The following is a 12,048-nucleotide window of genomic DNA, read 5'->3' as shown; positions in this document are numbered from 1 at the left end:
TTATTACCAATTTTATATATGACAGCGCGAGTAACAAATTTCGATGTGTTATTACAATTTGTGATATGTATGTTATTGGTTATTACAAAATGCCACGAGCGTTTTTACAACTCATTACCATTCACAACAAGTAAAATGTAAATACACTTCAGGAAAGAAGCCGCTCTATGTTGTTACTCACCACAGCATGAACGGTTTTATTTTTCTTGCCATAATCATGGAATTTTTTCTTACTCGAAAACTTGAGCTAATAAAATTACAATAACAATTATATTAATAACAAGATTCTGAAGAAGTTCGATAATAACTCGGGATAATCAATGATCGGAAATGTCGTGGCCGACTGATAAAGACGCTGGACTTGGAATCAGCAATCTCGGGTTTAAGTCCTGCTCTGGCCACTAGCTGGAGTTCGGTAGTTATTGTTACTTGTATTAATGTCACTACTACTACAACTGTTATTCATGACATTTTTGGGATGCAAAATGGTATCGGATCTACCACTACCAGTTAGATCAGACAATAGAGGTTTGAGAGCATCGGGCACGCCGGCGACCGTGTGGTTGACTTCTCATTGTTCGAATCCATAGTTTTTTAGTTCCCTCTCTAAATCTTTTGTACCAGAAAAAGCAGATAATTGGATTAATCAAGGTCGATGTTTTAGCAAACATTGCCGTTATAGAATATACCAGTGCAGACATGTTTTCTTGATGGCTAAGCGTTGCACGGAACGCAACAAAAGCGTACGGTAACCACGTGATAAGAACTGCGGTCACCATAATCGCACCGTGAGTAATTGCTTTTTTCTTCACCGTTACCTTGTCAATTGTAATCCGCGAATCTTTACCCCAGGTAATTTTGGCCATTTTGCTCATTTTCCGAAGATTGAGGGCGATTGCTGTATAGCATGCAAAAATAAAACAAAATGGAACGAAACAGAAAAAAACAAAAGTCAACATGACAAAGATTGCATCAAAAGTATCCGAGGATTGCCATTGGATGGAACAAACTGCCCCACTGCCCTCAGTGACGTACGATGACCAACCAAGGATTGGAGAAAAACACCACACAGCTACAAAGCTCCAGACAAACACAATTATTTTCAACATCCTGCGCGTGCTAAAATGTCTCTCCATTGGTTGATAAATCGTCATACAACGTTCCAGGGCGATAAGAGCATGATGTAAAATGGACGACAAGCCAACCACAGTGTGACTGAAAGCGTACCAATTACATCCTGCGGTACCGAATATCCATCGACGAGACACATTGGCTGCAATTCCCAAAGGCATCGTGGCTAAAGCCAACAGGACATCAGCAATAGCCAAGCTAAGTATCGGTAGACTGGCTGGTATGAGAAGTGCGCGCACTTTGTAAAAGGTTAATATCACTACTGTATTTAGAAGGACTGCTCCTGCTGCTAACAAACCGTACAAAACTGCGATGGTGTTATAAATATCTTGATCCATAGAAGTCTTGATTTATTGCTCAAGCATGCAAACTGTTTGGTAAATTTGAGAACAATGTTGTCAAATACCCGCCGTTGTCAGTTCTCCTAGCTCTCTGAATTTTAAGTGCCCAGTCTTTTAGATTGATCAAAACCGCTTCCTCCGTTATTCCCTCAAATTCCGCTTGGTGTGGGTGTTGTGTTCGGGCAACAGAAACGTACGTGATGAGAATTTTCTTAACTCCAGGCTATTAATTTATTGCCCTGTTATGTAAAAGGAACGGTCACACCTTCCCGCCCCTTCTAGCCTTGTAGTTGGTCAGCACAATATATATCATTATCTTTTAGCTTATACAATTAGATACTTCACAATTACCTTATTTTCGGTAAAAATATACCAATAAAGCGGTGTTGTCTCCGTTAGAATACTAATATGACTAATATACAAACCATACGAGTATGGGATATTCAGGCGCCAAGAAAGTGTGAGAAAATCCTGCGGCCTAGGAATCAGTTAAGTTTATTATAACTGGAAAGTGAATTGTTTACAACAGTTTCTGCAGGCTGAGCACTTGCGATTAGAGGGTTTGGAATATTGACATGTGTGTGATTAGCGACTTGCTTATGAATAATTTTCTTTCTGAGGCAATTATCTCCCAAAAGCGTTTACAGTTCACCGGACTCGCTTAACTGATTGCAAACGAAAAAAAATGTCACTTTCAAATCTATGTGACACGATCTTTCTCCTCGTGGTTTGGAAGTTTGACGGCTAGAAATTAAAAACGAAACGTCAACTAATAATTATAAAAACTTTTTTTCAACCGCTCTTTTCTAGAGGAGGAGTGGGAGAGGGCTGGTGCAGCATGTGCACTGTTTGCGCTTGTTGAACTCTAAAAACAACTCTTCTCCTAAACACCGTGATTCTAGTTTTACCTAGCAGCATAATGACGTCACTCTAATTAAATTTCTAGTAGTTCTTTTCTTTCAAAATGTTTACATACAAGAGGCTTTAATCATAAATGCTTTCTAAACGCTCAAAAGCACTTGCAGCGAGCCACAAGAACAAGCAGGCGAGCAAACTGAAGTATATCAGTTATATGAAAGTAAGAACTGCGACATTTTGAAGGCGAAATTGGGAAGTTTTATGTCGGCTTTAACTTACGACAGTTTTATGCATATAAATATAATCAACAGAATACTTGTATGAAAAATTCATGTCAAATTACACTTTGAGCAGTTTTGGTCGTGTTATCTACATTACAAAACCATGTCAGACATTTCATTATGACAAGGGTAAATTATTAATACACTGCGGTGGTTTTTAGAACTAAGCTATTTGTATTTATTGATTTCCAAAATCTCCACTTCCATTCGCAATGTTTCCTTTCTTGTAAAGTTTAGCAATTTTTGTCGTAATATCCTCCCTTAAGAGGTAAACTATCTTATTGAAAGGCTAAATTAATAAAAAAAAAATGTCGGCCTTTTAATAACATGTCATTTTTTGTTTTTTTTGTTTTTTGTTTTGTTTTTCTAAATAAGATATTGTGAACTATATTCCTGTAAAAATGGTTGCCATGTTTAACAGATTTGCCGCACTCGAGAACAGGCAACTACAGGAACACTTAAAACACCACGGAAAACCTTTAAAGTTAGATTCGAAAATCAGCAAACATAAAATTATTGAGAGATTAGCAAATTTTTTCATTCAGGTGTTTATACACGGGGAAAATCGTTAATTATGCATTCAAGCGTAAAAAAATTGATTGCAATAGAACTCAAAATAGAAACTGATATTTCACCAAAAAATATTCCACAAAATTTATTGGCTTTTTTTTTAGTTTTTTTGAAAAGAAAATGGCTTAAAATAGGTGTCATCCTGATTTTTTCTTAATTTTCTTTGCCAATACTTTTCGCTCACTTCATATATATCTCCGGTGTATGATTATTATAGTGAGACAAAAATGGCACTCTTTCTAATTAATCGGCTTTTCTTTGACATTCACACCCGTAATGAGACCTGAAACTTTAATCTCATCTTCACCCTCAGGAAAAAAGTGGTCATCTTCTTCAGTTTAATAACAAAGATGTAATCTGAACTGGTAGAGTTTTAAATTAAACACGAAGAAGCTAGGTAATTAAGAAGTGCGGCAAATAATACCCTAATGCCTATAAAGATAAACTTACTAGAAACCCTTCGATCAGTCTATCCCTGACTTACATCTTACACGATAAAAACAAACCGCCGATCATATTTGCATATTAAGCAAACACACTTGGCAAATAATTTACTGACATCTTTTCCTTCTTTATCAGTCTGCGTCAACCATAATTGTTAACCATATCGCATTCGCGATGAAATCAAACCTGTTTTCTTAAAGATACTACCAAAAAATCTTTAGTGTGCATAGTCAATTAAGAGGCAGAACTATGTTTTTTCTGTTGTTTTATTTTTCTCGGTGAGCAGTAAATTGCTTACGCGCTCTCCTTCCGGTCCTATCTGATGTTTGCTTTAAAACGGCTCAGTTCTCACCGGAAATGTCTTTTAAAAATATGTAATAATATAACAAAATAACATGTATGTTTCGTGTAAAAATGGTTGTTATAGATTAACAGATTTGCCACACTCAAGGTTGGGCAACTTATGATTGCAATACATACTGACATCTCTCAATGTATTTCATAAAATTAATTGAAATTTTCAGTTACTTCGAAAAAAATGGCGCCAGTTTCGTGTCGTTCTTTTCCATTCTTCTTCAAATTTTCATGCTTGCTATACCTCTCTCACTGAGTTCCTCTCGACACTGTATAATAGAAGGCAAACATGACTTTTTTTTTTCTAAAATGTTTTCTTTTCCATTTACTCCTGTACTGTGACTTGATAATCTCTCTTAACCCTAGGGGTGAAATGGTTGTTTTCTCCTTAAAAATAAAATGTGATCTCAGTGGACTGGAGCCTTAACTGAATTAATGCAAAGAAGGGTATTAAGTATCCCTTAGCACGGAGAAGTTAGCTTCTTAGCTAGCACGTAACAAGACGTGTTACAACTATAATCGCTTATAATTGCCATAATGAAAAATTTACTGAAAGGTCTTAGAGTAATCTACTCTAACCTACATCTCGCACAATAAAAACAAACTGCCGGTAACATTTGCATGGACAAAATTTGGCAAATAATTCTATGCTATTGTTTCCATCGTATCTTTATTGATTAGTCTGCGTTATCCATAATTGTTAACCATTTTGCATTCACGATAAAATCAAGCCTGTTTTCTGAGAAAACAACAGAAAACCCTAAAATATAACAAAACTATATTCTCCTTTTTTTTAATTTTTTTTTCTTTGTCAGTGGGTAATTGGTTGCACATTCTCCCTCCTATTACACAAGAGTACGTAATTATTTATTTACAAGTTGTAAGTTGTGGTGATTGGTGCAAATTAAACTGTTCAGTGTTTAGGGCTCAATGCTAAGAAACCAATTCGTCGTTGCGGTTATCTTGCATCTGACTACTCCGAAAGTTGAACACCCAAGTTACGATTGGAATAATATTACATGTCTTAACTGCGCCTTCACAATGGAGCTTTCGAAATACCATAAAGTGCAGATGAAGTGAAAGACTATTTTTGCCTACAGTTGAAAGGCCTTTCAAAGAGAAGAAGAATGGTGGTTTTTTTTTTTAACATCTCTTCTCGTTCCAAGAAAATTCAAAATTGATGACGTTACAAATCAAGAATAAGTGATCCCATTCAAACTTGGCACGTATAATGTAACGCATGTAAGACACAAAAGGACATCCATTTGATATTGCCATAACATGACTCTAGGTCTCAGCTCCTTTCTGTTATGAACCAAGTATCTCCATTTTCGACCAAATAAGGAGAGGTAGACAGTCCTACTTTAAACGCACGAAGTGTCCATATTGGCTTACGTCTCCTCACCAGCTCATTGGGAACGCCAATCGAGCATTAAATAGACCAGAAAGCGAAACTGTTACGATGACAACAGCACAGTAGGTGTCATTTTGTGTCTTACTTGAGGTACATTACTGGTACCAAGTTTGAGCAGCATCACTCCAATATGTCCCGAAATAATCTTGATTTTGTGAGATAAGTTTTAAACAAAACTTAATTGAATATCTCTAGAACAAGACAAAATATTTCAGAACAGAAAACCCCATTATTCGTCATTTTCAAAGGCCTTTCAAACAAGTATAATTTCAGTATTACGTACCTCATAGGCAGTTAAACCAAACTTGTCAATGAATGACTATGCGCTATTGAAACAGCCGGTATTTAGCGCGCAACCTCATTTTTGAGGATGTAACGCGTCAGGCGTTGTAGTTTGCAAGCTATAGAGTGTGTGCACGGCGGCCATGTTGGAGACTAAACAATAGAAGATATTTCCATAAAAATAGAATATATTTCCCAAAGGAAAATCATTGTATTGTTTCGGTCCTCCAACATAGCCGTCGTGCACACACTCTATAGAAACGGACAATTAATACTTTCGAAATTGGAGTATGTTCAACTTCGGAGTAGTAAGATGATGTTCTTTGCCATGGCGGCCGGGCAGCGCAGAAACCACACCCCTAAAACCTTTATAATCTTCAAAGCTATCTTTGTTTGGCCCAAAGTTATGTAACAAATTGAAGACACAGTTTCAGTGCGTGGGAGAGTTTACGAAAATGAACCATCAAGAAACAGATCACCAACGCACCACTGTATCAGGCACGGCAACATCCAGTCAGACACATCGAAGAAGGAGCTGTCCTAATAAAGGGTGACAACCAGTGCAACTGCAGAAGGAACAGCGCCAGGTCTGTTGATGTAAGACCTGATAAATGGGTGGCCCGAAACACAAACGTATTGCTACAAGTTGCTCTAAGGGCAACTGTACTGGTAGAGACTGAGAATTCAGTACAGAGAATGGCCTACTGCAGCAAGGGTCAAAGACTCATAGTTCCTGAAAAACCGCGCAAAAGGACCTTCAAACTGTCCTTGAAGGTCACTTTGGAGTCAAAAAGAGGTAGCTAAGAGCCCAAGAAACGGTCTTTTGGCCAAAGATTATAGCCGGCTGACGGACTTCAGAAGGCCCAAAGTACTTGCAAGGTGTGTCAAACGTTCTTCAGAAGCTAACCTATTCCAGCTACGTTCTGATAGCAATCACATAATATGTGAAAGTGTGTACATCCGTGTTCAGTGAGTACGCAATGTCAAAGACTGTGATATCAGAAAATCGCCCACAGAATTCAGAATTCTCAAGAATTCGAAGCCCATCAAAACTGCTTTGACCACATCCGCATCAAGTCCACGTTACCCGCACAGCAATGCCAGGCTGTTTGAGCGAATGGTCAAAACGATTGAAACAGTACATGAAGAAGTGTGCAGCTGCAGGACACAATCCGCATTTACCTATGTTAATCTACAGAGTTTCGCCACTTTTCAACAGCAGAGCTACTGAATAGCATTATGTACAAAGCAGTAATCCCAACCTGTGGCCTAATGAAAAATGTATCCGCTCTGATAATGTAAAGTTTTATGCGTCACCGTACTGTAATGTGAAAGTCAGACAACTACAAAAAACCTTAGTTTTATACACCATTTCAATCGTGAAACGACAAAACATAGCCTGCAAACAAACGTAACTAGACGTAGAATCTAAAATCAGCAATCAATGGTTACAATTCTACCTTTTTCGCATCATTTCACTTTATCTGGAGCACCTCTATAGTGCCAAAATTAAATCCTATTAAGTTTCACCTGTTCAAGTAAAATCTCGTCAAAATGTTATCTAACATTAAACAGCAAATTACCTTAATACAAAAGGCGCAGACTGTCAGCAGATTAATTCGATTACGAAAAGCTTAAATGTACACTACTAGAAGAAACAACCTTGATTAGCACTACACTATAATTCACTTACGCGTAATCAAACGCTGTTTCCGTTTACTTTAATTACAAAATATGGATCGATGCTGGTGGTGAAATCACTAGCAACGGAACAGTTCTTTACGCTGAACGCATTACAACAAACAAATCTTTGACTGGTTGCAAGTAACAAACACTCTCAAATATGGTCGTGGTGCACTGAATATTCGTCGTCCTAAGTCAACAGATATCCTGCGATATACGTAATTTTGTTGGTCGGGGAGAAAAATGGCAAAACAACGATCGTCTCCAGCATTTCTGCAGTAAAAGTGTGCTTGGTTATCAATGCGTTGAACAATAAAACAATTGTCCTTCTCAATCTTGCGGAATACCCCAAGATTGAAAAGGGTATTGAGCTAAAATTAATTAAACCCCTGATTTCAGCCAACCCGACTTATGGCCTCGTATACTAAATATCAGGCGATATTACGCGCGATTTCACAGGATAATTGTTAAATAAACGTCAACAAAAATAATCTCAAGAATTTTCCACCCTTTCATCACCAACAGCGATTCTCCTGCCCAATTATAAACCCTCATCAAAAAATTGCAAGGATGCCCACCACATCCCCACCAATGACCGCATGACGGATTATCAGCGTTAAACCGAAATCACACCAGGAATTTCGTAGGTCAATGAACACATATGAACGCTCACGAAAATAACCACAGGAATATGCTGACGTTGCATCTCAAAACCTCTGTATTGCTATGACAACCTGGAGTCTTTACTTGTCTATGTATAACCAAACCTTTACTTATAACCTGGAGTCAATAAGGGGAAAAGTTTGTAGCGTTATGTGACGAATGAACTTTATCATGGGAAGCGGAAAACACGAAGAATTAACGCGAATTGTGTTAAGGTTGATTACGATTGTTAGATACGATTATGTGGTGCTAATTCCATTAAGTACTAGACTGTAAGCAGTCCCTTTCTGGTTAGTCGAGAGGGTGCACTTACAGCGCAGCGAGACTGGAGCGAGGAGAAATAAACGAGAAGAGACTGGGGGAGAGACGGGAAGGAAAGGGACCCTATCTTTTCTTCCCCTTTTTCCCGCCTACTTCCAAGCCCCCCTCCGCTCGTTTGCTCAAGTTTTTTCGCGCTCATCTATTTCGCGCGACTTCTCGACTATCCAGAAAGGGACTGCTTGCAGTCTTATTTAGTACGCGATGATATTACATTAAGCACATCACTAAAAAATAGAATGTTTATCCCCAGGTTAGCTACAGCTTGAACATTATTTAGGTTCTTAAAAACAGTGCATCGTGTCTTTGTATAATCGTCTTTGTTTACGCGATTATATCACATTAAGCACATCACTAAAAGATAGAATGTTTATCCCCGGGCAAGCCACAGCTTGAAAATTATTTAGGTTCTTACAAACAGCGCATCGTGTCTTTGTATAATCGTCTTTGTCTGCGCGATTATATCACATTAAACATATCACTAAAAGATAGAATGTTTATCCCCGGGTTAGCCACAGCTTGAACATTATTTAGGTTCTTACAAACAGTGCATCGTGTCTTTGGAAATGCCTACGTTTTCCTTAACTTTGTTCAAATTATTTTCAGCTTGTAAGAGGTCACCGGATCTACAACCAACAGCCCTGAGAAAAACAGTCGATTCACCAGTTGACCAGACAATCGAGGTTTGAGAGCATCGGGCAAGTCGGCGACCTCTCCCTTGACTTCTCATTGTCCGAATCCATAGTTTTTTAGTTCCCTCTCTAAATCTTTTGTACCAGAAAAAGCAGATTATTGGATTAATAAAGGTCGATGTTTTAGCAAACATTGCCGTTATAGAATATACCAGTGCGGACATGTTTTCTTGGTGGCTAAGCGTTGCGCGGAACGCAACAAAAGCGTACGGTAACCACGTGATAAGAACTGCGGTCACCATAATCGCACCATGAGTAATTGCTTTTTTCTTCACCGTTACCTTGTCAATTGTAATCCGCGAATCTTTACCCCAGGTAATTTTGGCCATTTTGCTCATTTTGCGAAGATTGAGGGCGATTGCTGTATAGCATGCAAAAATAAAACAAAATGGAACGAAACAGAAAAAAACAAAAGTCAACATGACAAAGATGGCATCAAAAGTGTCAGTGGATTGCCATTGGATGGAACAAACTGCTCCACTGCCCTCAGTGACGTACGATGACCAACCAAGGATTGGAGAAAAACACCACACAGCTACAAAGCTCCAGAGAAACACAATTATTTTCAACATCCTGCGCGTGCTAAAATGTCTCTTCATTGGTTGATAAATCGTCATACAACGTTCCAGGGCGATAAGAGCATGATGTAAAATGGACGACAAGCCAACGACAGTGTGGCTAAAAGCGTACCAATTACATCCTGCGCTACCGAATATCCATCGGCGAGACACATTGGCTGCAATTCCCAAAGGCATCGTGGCTAAAGCCAACAGGATATCAGCAATAGCCAAGCTAAGTATCGGTAGACTGGCTGGTATGAGAAGTGCGCGCACTTTGTAAAAGGTTACTATCACTACTGTATTTAGAAGGACTGTTCCTGCTGCTAACAAACCGTACAAAACTGCGATGGTGTTATATATATCTTGATCCATAGAACTTCTCCTTTGATGAGTGATTCTACGTGACCATCTTGTCAAGTCCCAGTCGCTACCAATTTATCCCAGTGTTTTGTATGGCAAATGCTAAATCTTTAAGATTTTATATCGTTTTCCCCGCAATTCGCTTGATTTGTGTGTTATGTTTGGACACCAACAACAGCACGTATTCCTTATAATGGGACGTAATGAATTTTCTTAATTCTATAAGTTATTGGCTTGTTATGTAAAACAGACAGTCGCGCCTTCATCTTAGTTTTACAATTGGTCAATTTAATGTATATGATAATATTTAAGTTTGGGCATTAAGATGATAATCCCGCTCACCTGCTTATTTTATCATGTGAAATGATAAATAAACCAGCATTCTGTCTCTTGAGAATACGTGTAGTTCACTGAATTATTGAGAAAGCGAGAAAAAATCCTTTATAAAAATAAAATATATTAAATAAATACATAACCTTTATTTACCCTGGGCAGTGTTTACAGCACAAGTGTTAATGAAGCCGAGCATTAAACTTCAGAAAGGAATAATTTAAATTGAAAATAACTTGATTAAAAGTAGGAACTGGCAGGAGGCAGACCAGCTGGATATTTACGAGTGCGGCCGAGGAGTTGAACTTGGGGCTACTGAGAAACAACTCCAGCTTGTGGTCGGAGCGGCGCCCTAACCACTCGACCACCCTGCCTCATTTGGCAAACTGAAAATTCCCAAGTGTTCACAACAGTTCCTGCAGGACGAACAAAATAAGCACTAGCTAGAATTAGAGTTTTTAGAAAGGTTCAGATTTGTGTACACGTATAAAATTGGACAGTATTCCGTGAATAATTTCCTTTGAGGTAGAATTATATTTCGTTATCTTTTCAATACTGCACTTATCTGGCCAAAAACTTGAAAGAGAACAAATAAAGCGTGTATTGTTTAGGTCATGCCATATTCATTACGGTCCATTTTTGAAGCTTTTAAACCAATGTTAATTATTATTACATTGCGATATTACTCTAGCTGTTTTTGCGATTATTTTACTTTCTAAAATCTCCATTCATTATTAACAATTCATCACTCATGGTTAAGTTCACCTATTTTTACCTCGGCATTTTATTTTTCGCCACTGGTTGCTTAGGAAACTGAGTTGCCACTATCGGGAACAAGGAACATGCCTATGGGTATCTAAAATGTGATATCGTAGATAAGAAAATAGAAAATATGACAGCATCCAGGTGACCTGACCAACTTTTCTTAATTTCATAAGGATCTTAAAACCTTATTATCCATGCACAATGATATAAATTATGCATTCGCGGTATTGATTACAGTACAAAATAGCATTTCCCCAAGTTTTACATAAATTGAATTGATATTTTTAGTTACTTATCTGACCTGTTATAAGATCGGACCTTTTCAAAACAACACCCCCCACCAGCACCCCCTCGGAAAGGGTTACGATGAAAGGTCTGCTGATATTAGAAAGGAATTAAGATGGGATGACCTAAAAACTATCAGGGAAAAAATACATTTTGCAATCGTTATGTACAAAGTTGTAAAAAATAGAGCTCCAGGTTATGATCTCATCAAGTTTTTCGAAAAAAGCAACGGTGTTTACCCGCAACTAGACTCAATTCGTCTTCTTAGGGAAAACGGGATTTAAGAAGGTCTAACGCGCAATGAGAGGGTGAAAGTAGACTTCTCCTCACGAAATGTAAAATGAATTTGCAAAAAGTAGAAGTTATTTGTTGGCGCCGGAGGCAAAGATATGGAACGACATATCTTTGCTCCTACTCTCGCTACTTTTCAAAAATAAATAGCCTCGCGGTCACTTAATACTGTATATAGTCTATTAATCTATTTTGGTGGTTTTTCAGTAATTTCTACTTAGTTATAGTTGTTTTCAGATTTTTTCCAGATTTGACCTAAGCCATACCTAAAAATGCTTGAGTTAACGGTGTAAAAGAAAATATGGAGTAAGGGTGTGGAGAGTCCGACCTCCTATAGACCCTCTTGGGGGTGTGGAGATTTTCTTTTGCCGAAGATTACTATCCATCCAGGCGAGCGCTGATAGTTTCTCTTCAAGTGATGAATAC

At 38.1% G+C, this 12,048-nt stretch overlaps 2 protein-coding genes across 2 annotated transcripts; both read right to left on the bottom strand.

The window, feature by feature from the left end:
• Positions 1-515: 515 nt before the first annotated feature.
• LOC146476051 (melanopsin-like) lies at positions 516-1,656 on the bottom strand. Its single transcript, XM_085115046.1, has one exon. The coding sequence runs from the start codon at positions 1,467-1,469 to the stop codon at positions 516-518; it is 954 nt and encodes a 317-aa protein (XP_084971172.1). The 5' UTR covers positions 1,470-1,656.
• Positions 1,657-6,879: 5,223 nt separating this feature from the next.
• On the bottom strand, positions 6,880-11,981 carry LOC146476050 (visual pigment-like receptor peropsin). Its single transcript, XM_085114998.1, has 2 exons — positions 8,139-11,981; positions 6,880-8,092 (listed from the first exon to the last, which is right to left on the bottom strand). Exon 1 carries the CDS (start codon positions 9,961-9,963, stop codon positions 8,878-8,880), a length of 1,086 nt encoding a protein of 361 aa, XP_084971124.1. The 5' UTR covers positions 9,964-11,981; the 3' UTR covers positions 6,880-8,092; positions 8,139-8,877.
• Between the last annotated feature and the right edge of the window lie 67 nt (positions 11,982-12,048).

Source organism: Pavona decussata, unplaced genomic scaffold (genome assembly GCF_977016875.1).
Source record: "Pavona decussata unplaced genomic scaffold, jaPavDecu1.1 SCAFFOLD_81, whole genome shotgun sequence".
Classification (NCBI taxonomy): Eukaryota; Metazoa; Cnidaria; class Anthozoa; order Scleractinia; family Agariciidae; genus Pavona; species Pavona decussata.
Note: the sequence above shows the minus strand (reverse complement) of the source record. Positions and strands in the feature narration are given on the sequence as shown.